The sequence below is a fragment of the Schistocerca serialis genome, chromosome 1 (assembly GCF_023864345.2).
Source record: "Schistocerca serialis cubense isolate TAMUIC-IGC-003099 chromosome 1, iqSchSeri2.2, whole genome shotgun sequence".
In the NCBI taxonomy this organism is placed as follows: domain Eukaryota; kingdom Metazoa; phylum Arthropoda; class Insecta; order Orthoptera; family Acrididae; genus Schistocerca; species Schistocerca serialis.
In genome coordinates, this window is record NC_064638.1 from 794,746,004 (window position 1) to 794,767,301 (window position 21,298).

General features: G+C 38.6%; 1 protein-coding gene across 6 annotated transcripts in view; it reads left to right on the forward strand.

The window, feature by feature from the left end:
- The window catches only part of LOC126483725 (valine--tRNA ligase-like), a 215,685-nt gene that overhangs the window by 83,541 nt on the left and 110,846 nt on the right, over nt 1-21,298 (forward strand). For all 6 annotated transcript variants that reach the window (XR_007587771.1, XM_050106834.1, XM_050106862.1 and 3 more), the window contains exons 10-13: nt 5,043-5,165; nt 5,273-5,380; nt 8,869-9,028; nt 17,644-17,924. Coding sequence is in view for 5 of the 6 variants with exons in the window: in XM_050106834.1 (XP_049962791.1) it covers nt 5,043-5,165; nt 5,273-5,380; nt 8,869-9,028; nt 17,644-17,924 (672 nt within the window). In the remaining variant the exon portion in view is untranslated. The remainder of the gene's footprint in view (nt 1-5,042; nt 5,166-5,272; nt 5,381-8,868; nt 9,029-17,643; nt 17,925-21,298) is intronic.

The following is a 21,298-nucleotide window of genomic DNA, read 5'->3' on the forward strand; positions in this document are numbered from 1 at the left end:
AAAGAACACGCAGAAAATGTTGTGGGGGGAAGGCAAACTGAAGACTGTTTTATTGGCAGGATATTTAGAAGACGCAACAGATCTACTAAAGAGACTGCCGACACGATGCTTGTCCATCATCTTTTGGTGTAAAGCTGCATGGTGTGGGATCCTTACCATATAGGAGCAGCAGAGTACATCGAGAAAGTTCAGAGAAGGGGAGCACTGACCTTCATAGGAGAAATGATCATCATAATAAAATAAGGGAAATTGGAGCCTGTACGGGAAGTTATAAATGTCCATTTTTTTCCATGCACTGTTCGAGAGAGAAATAATGGAGAATTATCGTGAAGGTGCTTTGATGAACCCTCTGCCAGGTGCCTGAGTGTGATTTGGAGAACAGCCTTGTAGAGGTAGATGTAGAGGATGAGCCACCTTGTTTCAGCTCCACTTTCCATATTTGTTTTGCTGAACAAGAAGTTTCAACATGGGGACACTGATGTTGTGGATCTAGTTCTGCCATCTGAAGCATATCTGTACCATTTGACAGAAGTTGGTAGATCAAGGATGCTACAACAGAAACGGATGCTAAAGCTCCCTTTTTTTGTGGGTCTGTTATGTGGTTTCGTGTATCACTGAACGACAGTAGACCAAAGTAGACAGTTTGAATACTGCCTATTTGAAGCTCTTGGAGTACCACTTTGTGCAACCAGGATCTGAATAATGACTTCCAGCCCCCAAACCAGTGGTTTACTGAAATGGCTACTCTAACAACCAAAGACTGCGCTAAGATACTCTGCCCTGTCCACTGAACAGGATATTCACTTATTATCATAATGAGTTTGCAAATTACTTTCTGAGATGACTTCAGTGCATCAACTGCTGAACTTGTCAAAGGGCACACATTACACCTGCATGGATAAGTTTTTTCCAATACATCAGATACTCAGCTGAAGTGTCAGATCTTGTTCATCTGTTGTGGTCACAGTCCAAAACCTGAGGCCACCTACATCAGAGGTACATGGCAAGAAATAATCATTCATCCTCCTAAACATACAGAACATGCTTTTAAACATGTTTCATTTCGTCATGGTGCTATTTAAAAGCCACTTTAGTCACTGTATAATGGCCCATTCAAGGTAGATACTTGTGAAATAGCGTCCAATGTTGGTAAACATGAAATGCCCACCACAGTCTCCATTGACAGGCTAAAGTCAGCTGTTAATGGCATCATAACCAATATTCCTATAACATAGAAGAATAGCTGAATTTAATCAGAGGCTGTATTTAAGCTGCAAATGTATATTTTCTACCATGATTTATTGTTATTTATAAAATTCTTTTTCAGTTGAAAAGTTAAAACTTTTGTTTTATATCTTATTTCATTCAGTCCTTGAAGAATACCTGACTACAGTTAAAATTTCTCTTTATAACCATTGTTTTTAAATATGTTACTCTCATCAGAAATTATTTATAAAACATTAATTATATTTGCCACTAAATTTTGTTGCATGTGATTTGTTTTAGAAGCAAATTTATATTTGTCATATAAGACTGTTTCATCTGTGAACTCTTAAGTCTGTATTTACTGTATTGTAACTGGGTATCTCTGGATAAGCGAGATTCTGACATGACATGTTGTAGAATCTCAAACATAAATGAAATTTATTGATGGACTGATGGCAATCTTCACTATTGCAAGAATCCCAGCCTTCCAGAGAAGTAGCTCAAACTTTTCCAGTTTCATTTTATTTTATTTTATTTTTTTGTCCACTGTCTTAAATTGAGTGATGTCTGTCTTTTCTACAGTTAATGGGATGATTTTCTGTTGATAACTTTCACATTCTTTTAGTGCTGGTGTTCGTCAAAGCTCGAAGATTTGTTGTCCATGCAAGTAATTACAAGACGGAACTCTTGTCTGTATAAATGGAGTTCAAAATCTCCACATCTCTAATGTGTTTACAAAGTTACCACGAATAATTTTAGATGAACAGTGCAAGGATTTTTACTACAAGACCACATTTACTTCTATCATTTTCCACCCAAACTATTACTCTCTCTCTCTCTCTCTCTCTCTCTCTCTCTCTCTCTCTCTCTCTCTCTCTCTCTAGCTTGAATAAATAAACTTTGTGTTTGACAGATGTGCAGTGGTGGACAAAATGTTGACAGCATGTACACAGTGCTCCTTGTACTAATGCAGTAGTTGGGTGCACACTACAAATGAAACAAAACATACTTCCAGATTGTTGCTGTTTCTGTTGGTAGTGGGGAGGACAATAGTGATGTTGGCAGTGGGTGCAGCAATTTTGATCACTATAATGTGTAGATCCATATCATAAAGACACGTTTAAAAATGAATAAACTCCTAAGACGAGTATTCATCCACAGATGGGAAATGTCCCATTTGAACAAGCCCCCCTCCCTCCAGCTGTTCTGTGCAATTGAAATGGAAGTGATATGGTGTCATTCTCAGAAATGTATCAAACAAATAATTCACTTGTCTTTCCCATTATCTAATAAGTGAATGCTGATTTGCTTCAGCCAGCCAAAAATGTTATGTTCTGTAGGCACCTTATGAAAGATTGTTGAATGATGAGAGACATTGTCAGTCACAATTACAGAAGGTGGTTTAAAATTTCAACAGTGAGTTCTCAGACTACCACTAAAAAGCGTTTCCATTCATTTCTTGTTCATAGTTGGTGACTTTTATTCCTATGAACTACATACAATTTTGCACAAACTCCATGTGCACGGAGAAGAATGAACACACTAGCTTGTGGTGGTAATGTCATATCAGTAACAAAATACACATCCCAGTGAAAACCTAATATCTTCAGATCCCATTTCAGTAACTCATCCCAAATACTTAACTCAGAAGTGTTGTGACTTTAGCTGTCTCTGGATCAAAGACAGTCACTAACCAACTGATTCCTGAACATAAAAAAACAGGCAATACAGTGTCTACTTTTACCGTCAGTATGAGCCACTGGGAACCATACTCAAAAGATAGACACAAAAAACACAAATCAATTTGCCATAATGAGGAAAGAGCACTCTGACCTGATGTACTGCCACTATTATAAAATACATTTACACTAGAATTTGAAGGTCAGTGCTCGCCCATCAATTTTGTAAAAGAGTACAATGCAGTTTGAAAAAACACTTGAAATTATAGTCTTTGAGGATTAGATTTCAGAATGCTGTTAAGTTCAAACATGTCCAGAACTTTCACAGAATTGCTGAATCCAAGTGCATAATGTGCAATTCTTGTAAGGAGAACTCCCTGTTGGACTCTCACTAGTAACTTCTTTTAAAAATTCTGTATTTTGCACAAAATGGATATGTTAATGGAAAAATATTGAATCATAATTTTTCATATTTTTAATCATTAATCACAAGAAAATAAATTAATTTTTGTTACAGATGTGTGAAATTAAATTGCATACATAAATAGTACTGTGATGTAATTTCTTAGACTTTCCCAGCGATTTGATGACATCTCGTGGAAATCGGGTTTTCTGCCGGATATCAGGAAACATCTGATGAAGACGTCAAGTAATGACGTCGAAATATCGTGTTTGGAAGACGCTGATATCCGGCAGAAAACCCGATTTCCACAAGATATCATAAATAATACTGTTCAATCTGTAGAAACAAAAAGTATTTTCTGTTTAATGTGCCATATTTTTTCTACCAAATTTAAAGTTTTTGTGACTAATCATAATTGGCATATGATCAGTAATTAAAAATAAAAAAGATGATATTTTTAAAAATATGATTCAGTATTTTGTTAATTAACATTACTATTTGATAATAAGTGCAGAATTTAAATAAAAGTTCTAAAAATATTCCCACTATCAAGAAAACAGACCCAACCAGGGGCTGGAAACTGGAGAAGAAGAAGAAGAAGAAGAAGAAGAAGAAGAAGAAGAAGCTGATGATGATGATGATGATGATGATACTATCAATAATCAGACAAGACTAATACACAATGCTGGCTGCTTTGTTTAAAGTGTTTTTGAGAACTGTATCATAGTGCATTGGGAAAGTAGTATGTGGACACTGACCTACAAATTCAGTAAATATGAAGAAAATCAAGAAGAGCTAGTCCATATGATCCCTTTGTAGATAAAATTCTCCTATCAGTTTTAAAATTAGTTTCAATATGTTAGTCACATTTTATGCACACCAACATATGACCTAAAGTACATTGCACACAAAAGTACCTATTGACCTAGTGATTAAATTTTAAACTGGAAACCCTTCTAGTTAAGAGGGGTAGGTTGGTCAGGAGACTTCTGGAAGAATGTGAATAATTTAGATGTAAAGGAGATGGCTATCTGAGTGGTTGAAAAGAGGGTAAAACTTTGTTAGCTTTTAAAAGAATCTGTTAATTCCCACACCCACACAAGTTTGTTTGTTTGTCTGTGTGTGTGTGTGTGTGTGTGTGTGTGTGTGTGTGTGTGTAAGAAAGATACAAAAAATAAATCTTTTGAGCTGTATAGCTTACTTAATATTGTATGATGAAGAGTTCACAGAAAAGACAACTTAAGGTTTAATAAATTGTGGTTTTCAAAGAAAATGCTTAAAACTAAACTAACTTCAGAAGTGGTTTATCTACTTAAAAAATATTTAAAGATGCAACCAATGCCATAGAATATCTCAGTATTGGGTGCTCTGCTCTTTGCCTTCAGCAGCCAGCAGTGCTGAGTTTTTGTGCAGAAATGTAGTATTCTTTGCTAATATTACTCAGGAGAACTACTGTTATAGTAAGCTGTTGACAAAACACAATTTGTGAATCTTTCATTTTCCAGTTATATTTATGCCACTTAGATTGACTGCAGTTAGTTTGATGTCTTAACAGTTTTCTCTGAATAACAAGGAAAAAGAGAGAAGTTTTTCTCTTACTACATTTTATATTGCAAAATTAAATAATTGTTTCTTTCCAGATGTGTCTGATATTGTGTAAAGTAGTATAATCTTTTCTAATAATTACAAACAAAGATTCAAAAATTGCCTTCTTCAAAATATTTTTGTTTAAAGTGTGTTACTTGTGATTTCAGAATGAAGACATGAAAACTTGTTACCCTTTAAGCATAATGGTGACAGGAAATGACATTCTGTTCTTCTGGGTTGCCCGCATGGTTATGCTCGGAGAGAGGCTGACGGGGCAACTACCATTTAAAGTAAGGCAGTAATATCATTGCTACTCTATATTTTAGTATACTGCTTGATTTGATTTTTGTAAAAGTTAAATCAATTCATTGACATGGTTTTATTCTGTCACTTTCAGAAAATTTTCTTGCATGGAATCATTTGTGATGCTCATGGAAGAAAAATGTCAAAGAGTCTGGGAAATGTAATAAACCCTGAACATGTTTCAGATGGAATTTCATTAAAGGTACAGAAATTTTGTCTTGCACAATATTTGATGAATTAACTTGGTCATTTAGTTTAGCATGCAGTGTGGTAGGATGCAAGATAGGGAGATTATTCAGACCCAGATTAAATCTGCATGAAAGATTAACAATCATTGCACTGGTGCAAAGACAAACATACATGTGCTTTTAGATGCTTTTTCTCACTTGTGTAGCAACTGCTGGGCTGGTCCTCAACCTCCGGCTCAGAAAATGTGATGCACAGACAGTTACACGTCAACACACAGAACAAAGTTGACACAATTCATAAAAAATTCGTACACACCACTTCCCAACATTAGGTTAACTGGCAGTTACGGTGAAAAGGAGGGCATCCGGTCACACAGTTAATGAAAATAAAGTTGCCAAATCTTGAAAGTAAGGGGACCTTATATGGTAGAATTAATCCTAGAAAAGTGAGAATATTTCATGAAATCTGTTTGTGGGTTGTGGCTATTTTTTGTGGTAGAATGACTATAAGATGCTAGTTACTATAAATTTATGTGATGTGTGGATATTGATTAAAATAACACATAAATTGATTAAAGTAACACATAAAAATGATAGGACACCACTTTCCTTTTTATTCTTGGTGAGGCTGAAAGGCAAGTTTATGGCCCACTGTGCCTTGTATGAGAATCTGTGGCAGAAAAGATTAATATTTTCAGTGAACTATGTTGCCTGGATCACTGGGAAAACCATAATAAGGAAATTGTTCTGAAGTGAATTTTACCATAAAAAACTACAGATTAGTAAGCAGTAGAGTTTTACTTTTTTGCGTACAGACTAATGTTTGTAAGTACCTATGTTGATCATTTATAAAAGAGCATGAAATGCGAAAAAGTTGAGAGGTGGCATGAGCCCCGTCTCATATTTCTGTCTTACGATTTTCCTCTCTAATTGCATGCAGTGAAAAGTCGCTATTCCTTCACACGCGTACTTCCCACACAGCGTCTCTCGTCACCCAGGTGGTCCGGTGACAGGCGGGCTCTGCTGATCTGGAAAGGGTTAAGCCGACGGGTGTGAGGAAGTCGAGTGAATTCTTTGCAGACGCCGACATTGTCAAAAGACACGCCCGGAGGGGTCTGAAGTAGCGGCTGGGCTAGAGGTTCCGTTACTTCGCAGAAACTTAGCGAAAACACTTTCTGGCGGGCTACCAGCGAGGCGTGGGAATGACTTGTGTACCCAGGCAGTTGTGGCAGGAAAATTCCCGCGCTTTCTGCAAAATAGTAACTGTGATTGGCTTGCTCAGGGCATAGCTCCATGACGTAGCAAAATCAGCGCAGAAATTGGCGCCAAGAATCTCCATTGGTGGAATGGTAGTGCTCCGGCAATAGAGTGGAATTTTCCGCCGGTTTTCGAGTTGCTGATTGGAACGTATAACCACAGCCACTGTTGTGGGGGCGGGAATGTTGTGTGTTCGGCCTGTACGGGTGCTCTAGGTGGTCGGCTCTCCCCTTTCGGTCGAGGACGTCGAAGCAACCAGCCATCGCCTCCGGTACGCCAAATCGTGTTCTTGCAGTTAAGAAGACAGATTGGTAAGGTATGTCCGCAGCACCGGCAGACAGGGATTTTCCTAGGTGATAATCAGAGCTCAGCAGAGCGCGCCTGTTCGTCTTTTTCTTTGTTCTGTCTTGGGTAGCAGCAATTAATGTTGGGTTGGCTATGTGTTTTCTCTTAAGATTTGAGTTGCAAGGAATTGGCTCCACATACCACTTCGTCATAATCCTCACAATCTAGTTTAGGAACAACTTCACATTCACAGCGTTTGTTTGAGTATCCAATTTGAGCCAATTTGATGTATTGTAAATGTTTCATGTGTTTTTGTTTATTATTTTGTGTTTAGTCTTAATAAATCATATTGTTATTTTGGACAGAACTTTCATTCTGTTAATCGGTAGAGCAACCCTATCATTCCTCACTATGTTAATGAAACCTTCGTTTATTTAACTTATTTATCAAATTAAATTATTGCAGGTGCCAAACTCTCTTCTACTCCACTGGCAGGGTTGATTAGAGTCAGTTCGCGTATGTTTTTTAATCCTTGTGCAACAGCAAAAGTCAGAGTTAGAATAGGGGGGAGGGGGGGGGCGCTTAGAGCATCATTTACATATGTAGATTCTAGAAGAATTTAGTGTTAAATACACTGCTAGCCCCGGCACCTCGCAAAGTGTAACTGAGGAATGTGTTACTCAACCTTTCAAATGACAACACCAAATCTGAGGTCTATTATATTTCTTACTGGAAATATTACTTCTTTTCATTTGTCTTTAAATGGTTGTGGTATTTGTGCAAATACCAAAATCCCATAATTGTACTGTTGTTATCTCTCTGTTTTGCACTATGATAATGTGCCATCCTCTCCAATACCATCTCCAAATATTGCAACATGAAATTTTAAGAGAAATATTATCTCAGTGCAGTAACATGTACACTATTTTTGGAAAGAATGACATTTCTGTCGAGCTGGAAACAACAATGATTGATTGATTGGAAAACAGTGTAATTATCCAACACATTCACATATATTTCTGATAAAATGACTGATTTTGGCTGGCATTTGCCATCTTCAGATCATAAAATACAGACCATGGTTCAATTCCACCTCTGTGGAAAACATATTTACAGCTTGTTTCCACAGTGGTAGGATTGAATGATGACCTTTATTTCATCATCTGACAATGACCAATGCTGGTGGAAACCTATCATTTTGTTAGAAATAGATGTGATATATGATTGTGCATGATAAATTATTTTCAAAGGTTTTCTTCTGGTACTCATTACGTAAAACAGTACAGTGTGGTGGTGGCGTGTATGTTTGTGCGTTTTACCTTTTCAGAGCTCAATTGTGTGGTTATTACAGTGCGGTTACACATCATTATCAATGCTATATTCTAGGAATGAAACCCTACTCCCAAAAAATATTTAAAGATGATACGATAAAATTTCTTAGGTTAGCAGTGAAAGGAGGGTAACAATTTACATATTATTTTCAACATTGTTCCCTTTTAAGTCAGTGCATTTTCTCCCAGGGTTGTCAAATGGAGTAAGATTCTTGAAGGTCTGCAACATGTCCACCTATTTTTGCTAAGAACATTTCTCTGATATATAGGGCATTACAAAATGATACCAAAAGACTTTGAGGGATTGTAAGAGGGTGTCTTGAGGAACAAATTGAGGATAGGAATGCATGTCCAGTGATGTCATCCAGTGATGCTACAGGGTGTCAAACTTATAGTCACCAGTCTTGCCACTGGGACAGCCCTTTGGCAGCAAGTGTGACTTTGTATGCTACAGTGTTGTCTGTCACTCAGTGATCACGACTCATTGCCAAGATCATCAATGGAGAAAATGAAGCTAGCTGCTGTGTAGACAGGCCTTGTCTCCAATGTAGTAGTAGTAGTAGTTTGTTTTTCTTTTGGCCCTTAGACCTTTGACAGGTAATATTTATTGTTTCTTTTCTATTTTATAGGACTTGCAGGAAGAAGCACATGAAAACTTCAGGGCAGGACTTTTATCTGAAAATGAACTTCAGAAAACACTTGAAGGACACAAGAAACTTTTTCCTGCAGGAATTCCTGAGTGTGGAACAGATGCACTTAGATTTAGCCTTTTATCACAAAATATTCAAAGTGAGTATGAAGACAGTTTTCCACTTATTTCTAATATTTTAATCTTGTTTCATATCATACAAAGTATTACTCAGTCATTGAGAGTGCTGAAGCACATAAAGAAGTTTAAGAATGTGCAATGTTCTGCCAGCTTTGGGAAGCATATGGGAGTTAAGCACAAAGACTTGGTGTAATACAGCAGCCAAAATGACCTAAAACATATCTGTGGTCCCACTCAAAGCAGTGACTCACACTGAGGCACATGGCCAAGTGTAGTTTACAGGATGAGTGGGTGGAAGTGAAGAATGTTGGCATAACTCCTACCAACCATGAAAATTAAATACAATGATTTCGACACACCACCTTATTGGTTACTGTTGTCTGGTATATGGTTTCCTCTCTCTGCAATAAATCCTACCAGTGTACAATGCTTGTGAATGACAACAGTATGCCACATTTTGCAATTGTGTATTGTTTGTCCATAGTTTAGATGGGGACTTGCATTTAGTTCGGGTGCCAAACACTTATTGACACTAAGTCCAGCAACCTCGCACTCAAATGTAGTTTCTTTGAGGAAATGCTGTGGCACAATCAAACCCTGGATGAACAAAGCCACTATAAGGTTTAATCAAGAACCGGGGTGCTGCTGACTTTGGGAGGAGCTCACTATGGTGCTGTGCCAATTGCTGTTATTGGGAGTGGAAATAGACAAGACATGATCTACTCCTTAACAGAACGGGAAAAAGGTAGATTCACTGAACTGATAAGTAAAAATAAAGGGGGAGTGCTGTCATTAGTGATAGAATTCTTGTAATTACTGGGTTTACTGCTGTGATTACTGATGTAAGGAGTAAATCTTTTTTAAGACTAAGTACATCATTCTGGCAGACTACTGTGAAAGAAGTCTAGATGAACCAGGAATGTCACACAAAAGAAACTTGTTTGAATAAGCTATCCATGCTGGATTGGACTTATAGTAGACTGAAAAACAAAGTTATTGAACTTTTTATTTATTTACAAAATGTAGAACATCAAAAGGAAGATGTTATATGTGTCTGAGAACTATGTAGATACAGAAATCAATATGTTAAACAAAGAGGAGTATAAATTAGCAGCAAATTTTTGTGAGGAAAATACGAAGAAAGGAGGAATGTGGGGGGAGGGGGAACATAAAGTTAAAATGTATTGAAACCCGTAGTTTCTGCTTAAATCGACAATTGGGAGCCCATTTATTGGTGCTGTTGGAAGAGTCATTTGCAGTTATTACAGTGTATGGCTCCCAAATAGGAAGTTTTCAAATATTCTCACTAAAAATTGTGTCACCAAGCAGACAGAAGAAAGCAAATGATAGCAGAGATTTTAATATTTATTTTCTGAAATATTCAGGTAAAAGGAACAGTTTGAAAATGTTACTTAAAAAACTGAGTTCATATGCAGCAGATGGCTGACACTAAAGATAAACAACTGGGATGGCTTGAGATGTATCACTTCATGTGATGCTGAGGTTTTTTTTCTCTCTGTCTTCATATTTATTTCATGTTTACAATACATTTGTTTCACTGCAGCGTACACTGTGCTGCAGAGTGAAAATTCATTCTGGAAATAGTCCCCCAGGCTGTGGCCAAACCATGTCCCCGCAGTATCCTTTCTCCAAGGAATGCTAGTCATGCAATGTAAGTGCTCAGGAGAACTTCTGTGAAGTTTGGGATGTAGGAGATGAGGTCCTGGCAGAAGTGAAACTGAGAGCGGGTCATCAGTCATGTTTGTGTAGCACAGTTGGTAGAGCATTTGCCCACAAAAGGTAAAGATTCTGGGTTCGAGTTCCTGTGCAAAGTTTTAATCTGCCAGGAAGTTTCATATCAGTGCACAATTGTCTGCAGAATGAAAATCCATTCTGCACAAAATATTCTTGAATTATCACTAATTAGATGCAGGCAGTTTACAAAAGCATTTCTTATAAATTAACATAAATGACGTGATAGGTGTAATATGTAACAAATTGTACATTCAGTATTAGTGTATTGTGTTGTTAACTAAAATGATTTGTCATGCTCTTTACTAAAAGTGAGTGTAAGGAATTGTCCAGTTTCATTACAAGTCCAATGGAGAAATTCAACGTTGGAAAATGTAGATAAAATGGCCTTGAAAATTAACAGGTTCTCCGCAAATGGGCTGTAACTTAACATACAGGGTGTTTAAAAAATGACCGTTATATTTGAAACGGTAATAAAAACTAAATGAGCAGCGATAGAAATACACCGTTTGTTGCAATATGCTTGGGACAACAGTACATTTTCAGGCAGACAAACCTTCGAAATTACAGTAGTTACAATTGTCAACAACAGATGGCGCTGCGGTCTGGGAACCTCTATAGTACGATATTTTCCACATATCCACCATGCGTAGCAGTAATATAGCGTAGTCTCTGAATGAAATTACCCAAAACCTTTGACAACGTGTCTGGCGGAATGGCTTCACATGCAGATGAGATGTACTGTTTCAGCTGTTCAATTGTTTCCGGATTCTGGTGGTACACCTGGTTTTTCAAGTGTCCCCACAGAAAGAAGTCACAGGGGTTCATGTACGCGGTCGCCCTACCTTTCCAGCACGTTCATTCGTCACGTTCCCAGTCCGTTGAAATTTTTCAAACAGATCCTTTATTGTATCGCTTTTCGGTCCTTTGGTTACATTAAACCTCCGTTGAAAACTTTGTCTTGTTGCAACAACACTGTGTTCTAGACGGTGGAATTCCAACACCAGAAAAATCCTCTGTTCTAAAGAATAAACCATGTTGTCTACAGCACACTTGCACGTTGTGAACAGCACACGCTTACAGCAGAAAGACGATGTACAGAATGGCGCACCCACAGACTGCGTTGTCTTCTATATCTTTCACATCACTTGCAGCGCCATCTGTTGTTGAAAATTGTAACTACTGTAATTTCGAAAGTTTGTCCGCCTGAAAATGTACTGTTGTCCCAAGCATATTGCAACAAACGGTGTATTTCTACCGCTGCTCGTTTAGTTTTTATTGCCGTTTCAAATATACCGGTCATTTTTTAAACACCCTGTAGGTAAAACACAATACTTGAACTTCTATTGATTGTGGGGAGGAGGGGGGGGGGGGGGGGGCGAGGCGGCAAAATAATGCCTGAGGCTAAATCAATAAATGAAACAAATTATTCAAAATTCTTAGTTACTGTAATTCCCCCCCTCCCCCCATGAACCATGGACCTTGCTGTTGGTGGGGAGGCTTGCGTGCCTTAGCGATACAGATGGCCGTACTGTAGGTGCAACCACAATGGAGGGGTGTCTGTTGAGAGCAGACAAATGTGTGGTTCCTGAAGAGGAGCAGCAGCCTTTTCAGTAGTTGCAGGGGCAACAGTCTGTGCTGATACTGGGAACAGCTAAAAGCAAGGGGAAACTACAGCCGTAATTTTTCCCAACAGCATGCAGCTTTACTGTATGGTTAAATGTTGATGGCGTCCTGTTGGGTAAAATATTCCGGAGGTAAAACAGTCCCCCATTCGGATCTCTGGGCGGGGACTACTCAGGAGGACGTCGTTATCAGGAGAAGGAAAACTGGCATTCTACGGATCGGAGCGTGGATTGTCAGATCCCTTAATCGGGCAGGTAGGTTAGAAAATTTAAAAAGGGAAATGGATAGGTTAAAGTTAGATATAGTGGGAATTAGTGAAGTTCGGTGGCAGGAGGAACAAGACTTTTGGTCAGGTGAATACAGGGCTATAAGTACAAAATCAAATAGGGGTAATGCAGGAGTAGGTTTAATAATTAATAAAAATATAGGAGTGCGGGTAAGCTACTACAAACAGCATAGTGAACGCATTATCGTGGCCAAGATAAACACGAAGCCCATGCCTACTACAGTAGTACAAGTTTATAAACCAATTAGCTCTGCAGATGATGAAGAAATTGATGAAATGTATGATGAGATAAAAGAAATTATTCAGGTAGTGAAGGGTGATGAAAATTTAATAGTCATGGGTGACTGAAATTCGAGAGTAGGAAAAGGGAGAGAAGGAAACATTATAGGTGAATATGGATTGGGGGTAAGAAATGAAAGAGGAAGCTGTCTGGTAGAATTTTGCACAGAGCATAACTTAATCATAGCTAACACTTGGTTCAAGAATCATAAAAGGAGGTTGTATACATGGAAGAATCCTGGTGATACTGGAAGGTATCAGATAGATTATATAATGGTAAGACAGAGATTTAGGAACCAGGTTTTAAATTGTAAGACATTTCCAGGGGCAGATGTGCACTCTGACCACAATCTATTGGTTATGAACTGTAGATTAAAACTGAAGAAACTGCAAAAAGGTGGGAATTTAAGGAGATGGGACCTGGATAAACTGACTAAACCAGAGGTTGTACGAGGTGCAATGAAGTTCTAAGGCCTCCGATTTTTTATCTAATTAACTACTCACCCAAAATCGATGAAACTGGCGTTACTTCTCGATGTAATCGCCCTGCAGACGTACACATTTTTCACAACGCTGACGCCATGATTCCATGGCAGCGGCGAAGGCTTCTTTAGGAGTCTGTTTTGACCACTGGAAAATCGCTGAGGCAATAGCAGCACGGCTGGTGAATGTGCGGCCACGGAGAGTGTCTTTCATTGTTGGAAAAAGCCAAAAGTCACTAGGAGCCAGGTCAGGTGAGTAGGGAGCATGAGGAATCACTTTAAAGTTGTTATCACGAAGAAACTGTTGCGTAATGTTAGCTCGATGTGCGGGTGCGTTGTCTTGGTGAAACAGCACACGCGCAGCCCTTCCCGGACGTTTTTGTTGCAGTGCAGGAAGGAATTTGTTCTTCAAAACATTTTCATAGGATGCACTTGTTACCTTGGTGCCCTTTGGAAAGCAATGGGTAAGGATTACGCCCTCGCTGTCCCAGAACCATAATATTTTCAGCACTGGCGGTTACCCGAAATTTTTTTGGTGGCGGTGAATCTGTGTGCTTCCATTGAGCTGACTGGCGCTTTGTTTCTGGATTGAAAAATGGCATCCACTTCTCATCCATTGTCACAACCAACGAAAAGAAAGTCCCATTAATGCTGTCGTTGCACGTCAACATTGCTTGGCAACATGCCACACGGGCAGCCATGTGGTCGTCCGTCAGCATTTGTGGCACCCACCTGGATGACACTTTTCCCTTTTTCAGGTCGTCATGCAGGATTGTGTGCACAGAACCCACAGAAATGCCAACTCTGGAGGCGATCTGTTCAACAGCCATTCGGCGATCCCCCAAAACAATTCTCTCCACTTTCTCGATCATGTCGTCAGACCGGCTTGTGCGAGCCTGAGGTTGTTTCGGTTTGTTGTCACACGATGTTCTGCCTTCATTAAACTGTCGCACCCACGAAGGCACTTTCGACACATCCATAACTCCATCACCACATGTCTCCTTCAACTGTCAATGAATTTCAATTGGTTTCACACCACACAAATTCAGAAAACGAAAGATTGCACGCTGTTCAGGTAAGGAAAACATCGCCATTTTAAGTATTTAAAACAGTTCTCATTCTCGCCGCTGGCGGTAAAATTCCATCTGGCGTATGGTGCTGCCATCTGTGGGATGTATTGACAATGAACGCGGCCTCATTTTAAAACAATGCGCATGTTTCTATCTCTTTTCAGTCTGGAGAAAAAAATCGGAGGCCTTAGAACTTGAATGCACCTTGTACAGAGTTTTGTGGAGAGTGTAAGGGAACAATTGACAGGAATGGGGGAAAGAAATACACTAGAAGAAGAATGGGTAGCTCTGAGGGATGAAGTAGTGAAGGCAGCAGAGGATCAAGTAGGTAAAAAGATGAGGGCTAGTAGAAATCCTTGGGTAACAGAAGAAATATTGCATTTAATTGATGAAAGTAGAAAATATAAAAATGCAGTAAATAAAGCAGGCAAAAAGGAATACAAACGTCTCAAAAATGAGATCGACAGGAAGTGCAAAATGGCTAAGCAGGGATGGCTATAGGACAAATGTAAGGATGTAGAGGCTTATCTCACTAGGGGTAAGATAGATACAGCTTACAGGAAAATTAAAGAGACCTTTGGAGAAAAGAGAGCCACTTGTATGAATATCAAGAGCTCAGATGGAAACCCAGTTCTAAGCAAAGAAGGGAAAGCAGAAAGGTGGAAGGAGTATATAGGGTGCCTATACAAGGCCGGTGTACTTGAGGACAATATTATGGAAATGGAAGAGGATGTAGATGAAGATGTAATGGGAGATACGATACTGCGTGAAGAGTTTGACAGAGGACTGAAAGACCTGAGTTGAAACAAGGCCCCAGGAGTAGACAACATTCCATTGGAACTACTGACGGCCTTGGGAGAGTCAGTCCTGACAAAACTCTACCATCTGGTGAGCAAGATGTATGAGACAGGCGAAATACCCTCAGACTTCAAGAAGAATATGATAATTCAAATCCCAAAGAAAGCAGGTGTTGACAGATGTGAAAATTACCGAACTATCAGTTTAATAAGTCACAGCTGCAAAATACTAACGCGAATTATTTACTGACGAATGGAAAAACTGGTAGAAGCCGACCTCGGGGAAGATCAGTTTGGATTCCGTAGAAATGTTGAAGCATGTGAGGCAATACTGACCCTACGACTTGTCTTAGAAAATAGATTAAGTGAAGGCATACCTATGTTTCTAGCATTTGTAGACATAGAGAAAGCTTTTGACAATGTTTACTGGAATATTTTCTTTCAAATTTTAAAGGTGGCAGGGGTAAAATACAGGGAGCGAAAGGCTATTTACAATTTGTACAGAAACCAGATGGCAGTTATAAGAGTCGAGGGACATGAAAGGGAAACAGTGCTTGGGAAGGGAGTGAGACAAGGTTGTAGCCTCTCCCTGATGTTATTCAATCTGTATATTGAGCAAGCAGTGAAAGAAACAAAAGAAAAATTTGGAGTAGGTATTAAAATCCATGGAGAAGAAATAAAAACTTTGAGGTTCGCCGATGACATTGTAATTCGGTCAGAGACAGCAAAGGCCTTGGAGGAGCAGTTGAACAGAATGGACAGTGTCTTGAAAGGAGGATATAAGATGAACATCAACAAAAGCAAAATGAGGATAATGGAATGTAGTCGAATTAAGTCGGGTGATGCTGAGGGAATTGGATTAGGAAATGAGGCACTTAAAGTAGTAAAGGAGTTTTGCTATTACAGGAGCAAAATAACTGATGATGATCAAAGTAGAGAGGATATAAAATGTAGACTGGCAATGGCAAGGGAAGCGTTTCTGAAGAAGACAAATTTGTTAACATCGAGTATAGATTAAGTGTCAGGAAGTCGTTTCTGAAAGTATTTGTATGGAGTGTAGCCATGTATGGAAGTGAAACATGGACGGTAAATAGTTTGGACAAGAAGAGAATAGAAGCTTTAGAAATGTGGTGCTACAGAAGAATGCTGAAGATTAGATGGGTAGATCACATAACTAATGAGGAGGTATTGAATAGAATAGGGGAGAAGAGGAGTCTGTGGCACAACTTGACAAGAAGAAGAGACCGGTTGGTAGGACATGTTCTGAGGCATCAAGGTATCACAAATTTAGCATTGGAGGGCAGCATGGAGGGTAAAAATCGAAGAGGGAGACCAAGAGATGAATACACTAAGCAGATTCAGAAGGATGTAGGTTGCAGTAAGTACTGGGTGATGAAGAAGCTTGGTTAGGATAGAGCAGCATGGAGAGCTGCATCAAACCAGTCTCAGGACTGAAGACCACCACAACGACAACAACAACAACAACTACTACTACTACTACTACTACTGCTACCACTTCTTCTACTACTACTTCAGTTACTGTATTTATATTTATAAGAATATGAACTAGAAGTCAGATGTGGCAGAGCCTTTTTTATATCTAATCTGTGGAACTCTTATATTACAGACAATAGTGTATGTCATGCTTTTTCTGTTTTCACTCATCACTGTCTTATGCCGTCATATTGCTAAGTAATTTGGCATTGAGCAAAATAGTGTTTGTTGCACACAGTGTGTAATAAGGATATTATGTGGTGCCCACTCTACTTCCTCTTATAAACAGTTGGGTATTCTGACAACACCCTCACAGTACAATCATTCCCTTATGACAGTTTTTATCATCACTCATCCACAGTTTGGAAACAAGTAAAATTTTAAGTATAATACTAAAAAGAGAAATGATTCAGACTGTTCGTCTCTCAGCCTTAGAATGGAATGGGGTATTCAATCATAACAATTTTTGACTACCTACCTGTATTGGAATAGACTGCCATCGAGAGCTACAGCAAACCAGTCTTTAGTCTGGAGTCTACAACAGCATTAATAAATTAAGTAGTCCTTACTACATGAAATATTATTGAAGACAGGATATAACAACTTGGGTCTGTTGTATGGAGCATCATTTTAATCATTCTCTTAAAAGATAAAACCATTATTAATCTCAGTGTAATCAGTTTTATAAGTTGGTGCCTTGTTTATTGTGCAAAGAATTCTGTATGTTCCAACGCTCTGTTGCCCTTCTCTTACAGTTTTCTGTAAAAGTAGTAAGTAATGTTTTCAGTTTTCCTTTGCAAAAATGTAGATCATTTTTGTATTGTGTTTTTGTTTGGTTTGTCTTTTCAGACATGTCACTTAACTTCGATATTGCAACTTGTCACACCAATCGCCTGTTATGTAACAAGATATGGCAAGCTTGTAGATATGTCCGTACATTCCATGAAAGTGTGTGGGATAGTGCAAAGGATGACACACTTTCATCACTGTCCATTTGTGATAAGTGGATACTAAGTCGCCTTTCAGTTATGATAAAGGCAGTGAATGATGCTTTCAAGAATCAACAACTACACCTTGCCACATCCTCCTTGAGATCGTTCATATACACAGATTTTTGTGACACATACCTGGTACGTAGCTTTCCAATTAAATAACACCAAAGCATCTTCAACATTCTGTATTGGTAATAATTTGAATGAGTTTCTCTCATTTACTAATAACAAATAATATAACTATGTAAGCTAAAGAGCATTGTTCCATTGTAAACACTTCAATGATGAAAAGTAAATTTGTAAATGCTGTGGGTTCAGGAGACTACTTTTTTTAATATACTTGTAACATCTATAGCTCTACTTTCTGAAAGAACAATTTTGAATTCACCTACTTTGTAACTTTTATTGTTTAAAAAATGAACATTTACACAAATAATATTTTGATATTCTTCTTTTCCAATCTTTATCATTTCCAAAATTAATTTTAGTTTCACTTGTTATTTATAATTTTAATTTTACAATTTTACTAGAACTTTTGGAGCTTAGCCTATTACTGTATGTACAAAGTCCCCAGTTTACTCAACATAAAAAAGATACTAGTGTTTGGTTACATTATTGTTTTTTTAGTCAGGCAAACACAGTATACTTTGCTTTTCACAGCTTTGTAAATCTTCCAAACAAATAATCACCTCATCTATCTTGTTTCTCATTCCCCTGATGTTCTAATTAAATAAGAAGAAAATAGCTCCTTACCTTCATATCTCCAGACCAGTTTCCACTTTCATCACAACTCACTCAGATCCCATTCACTAAACATGTACCATGTCCTTATATTACCGTCTGTCAGGGGAAACTTGCAAACACCCTAAAGGCAGTCTTCATGTGAAATGATCAAACAAGAAATCAAAGGGACAACCAATGCTTACAGAAGCAGGGTATGCAGTTGTGGTGTTTAAAGTCATATGTGTTGAAGTGTTTAATGGCTCTGGTTATAGTTTGTAACTGAACCAGCAACTTCACTAACAATCTGTCTGCCCCCGGTAGCTTGGTGGTCAGCGCGACAGAATGTCAATCCTAAGGGCCCAGGTTCGATTCCCAGCTGGGTCAGAGATTTTCTCCCATCAGGGACTGGATGTTGTGTTGTCCTAATCATCATCTTTTTCATCCCCATTGCCGCGCAAGTCACCAAAGTGGCGTCAAATCAAAAGACTTGCACCCGGCAATCAGTCTACCCGACAGGAGGCCCTAGTCACACGACATTTACATTTATTTACTAATAATCTGTCACCTAATGTTGTTGTTCATGAGCGCTTTTACCTTTATGGTGCCTTCTCATGTTTCTTTGATATAGTGGACCTGCTATGCCTTGCCACTAATTGTGCTGTGGGACTTCGTTTCAACTGCAGAGGGCCAAGCCCTGTAAGAGAACTCACCTCTACGCCAGCTCTCTAGTATATGACGTAACTGTATTTTAGAGAACTCTTCTGGTTTTAATTGTTCTCATATACAATATTTACAATGTTTGGTGACAAATCTCCTATTACTCAGAACAACATACCTGAAGCAGCACATCACATAAAGGAATAACATCTCTCTCTCTCTTTCAGCTGTTTTTGGGTGTTTACATTGTCGCCAGATGTGCTTCCTCTGTGCTTTCCAAAACACTGTCAATCCAAGATGTCAAATTATAAACACCACCTCCATAGCAGGTAGATACTATTGACACCATCACATCTTGCTGATGTACTGTGCTCAAGCTTATTGCATTGTCTCTACACAGAGCAAGATCAAAGTGTGCACAATGGAGATTCCCTACATGCTAATTATCTAAACAACATTTTTACATGAACTTCTTTCATCTGGTTCCAAGGAAGAGATGGAAAAACCTGTTACACCACAGTATATAAATATAAGGAACTAGTAAGTGAGGGTAAATTAGAAGTAAAGTTTATAAATTGTCAACCATTATGTGGAGTTATACAGAGGAAGTCCAGAATAATTTTAGCTCAAAATGAGGAAATCTATAACAATTTCATTTATGGAGAAGAGAAAAGTGTATCTAAAGGTTGACTTTCTGAAGTTAGTTAAACGTGATATTTGTGTCTTATTAAGAGACAGTGTGAACTGGTTCAACATTTACAAAAAACATGACATTATTAAATATGAAGAGTGAGTGGTAATGGTCTTTGAAACAAATTGTGCCCATATGTGCGACATGTGGGTTGTGTTCCTACAGTGCAGCTTCTTCACCACACTATTCCTTGATATTTCAGTTGTGTATGACAGTACACAACTCTCTTCACTTGCACTTGGGCTTCACACCCTTGGATTACCAGATATATTCATTTCCTTCCAGCAGCATCCCAGCATATAGAAATGTGACCCCTGTGTTGAATGTAGTATACCATAATGATGTATTAGGCTGTTTGGTTGTCATTTGTTGTGCTCTACATATCACTGGTTCAGAAAAGGAATACTTTCCAAACAACGTGGGTTTGGACTGATCATCCTGTAGGATGTTTTTAACATCTGTGATTTCTTTCTTTACAGCATAACCCCATCTGGATGGATCCTTACACCCCCCCCCCCCCCCCCCAAACTCACCGCTCTACAGTTCAGTTTCTACGGGATCATCTTTTTGAAAGTACAATAAGCTTGGACACAAGTTCATCCTGGTTCTGTGTGACCTCTGAAATATTCACCATCTCTGTAGTGGTAGCCTTTTTGTCTTTTGCTATTTCATTCTTAATTTCCCTTGAAAATTTTTCTGCAGCTTTTTGTATCCTGCTATTTAACATTTGTACCATTTGAGTGTTCTTTTCAGATGTCCAGGCTGTGATTTGTGCGAAGCAATTTCCCTGCATTTTAAATTGCTCGTACAAAGCTTGCCATTGTGTTGTCACAAAATTATCAATCCTGCTTGAAGACAGGGTGCACTCAGCCCTTGTGAAGCAAATTGAGGAGCTACTTGATTGAGAAGTAGCACCTCCAGCCATGAAAATTAACAGTGGCTGGGAGAGTGGTGTGCTGATCACCTGCCTCTCCATATCCACATCCACATCCAGTGACACCTATGACTGATGATGACTTGGTGGTTGGTTAGTACTGTTTGATCTTCCGAGAGCCTGTCAGACGGAGTTTAGTTTTCAGCTTGAAAGCAATTGGGCATTTTGGCAGAGTGTAGAATGCTATTGTTGTAATCCATTAACCTTTTTGGTTAATTTCCGCACTTCCCGCAGAATACCTCCATCCACTTTCCTTTGTCCTGATACTTGGCAGTTTTTCTTTTGCCAAGTTAGTCTGTTTTTTTTACAAGTGCAGTAAGCATGATGCAAGCTCTTCCTGCTTTTGTGATACCTCTAAAGTCTTCAGCGGTTCTGTAGCCATAGCCTTCTGGTCTTTAGCTCTTCAGTCACAGCTGTAAACATTAACTCAATATTTTTCAGTAATTGAGTCATTGGATCTGTCGACCACAATTCCTGCATACTTGTTTCTCCTAATTCAAATTTCAA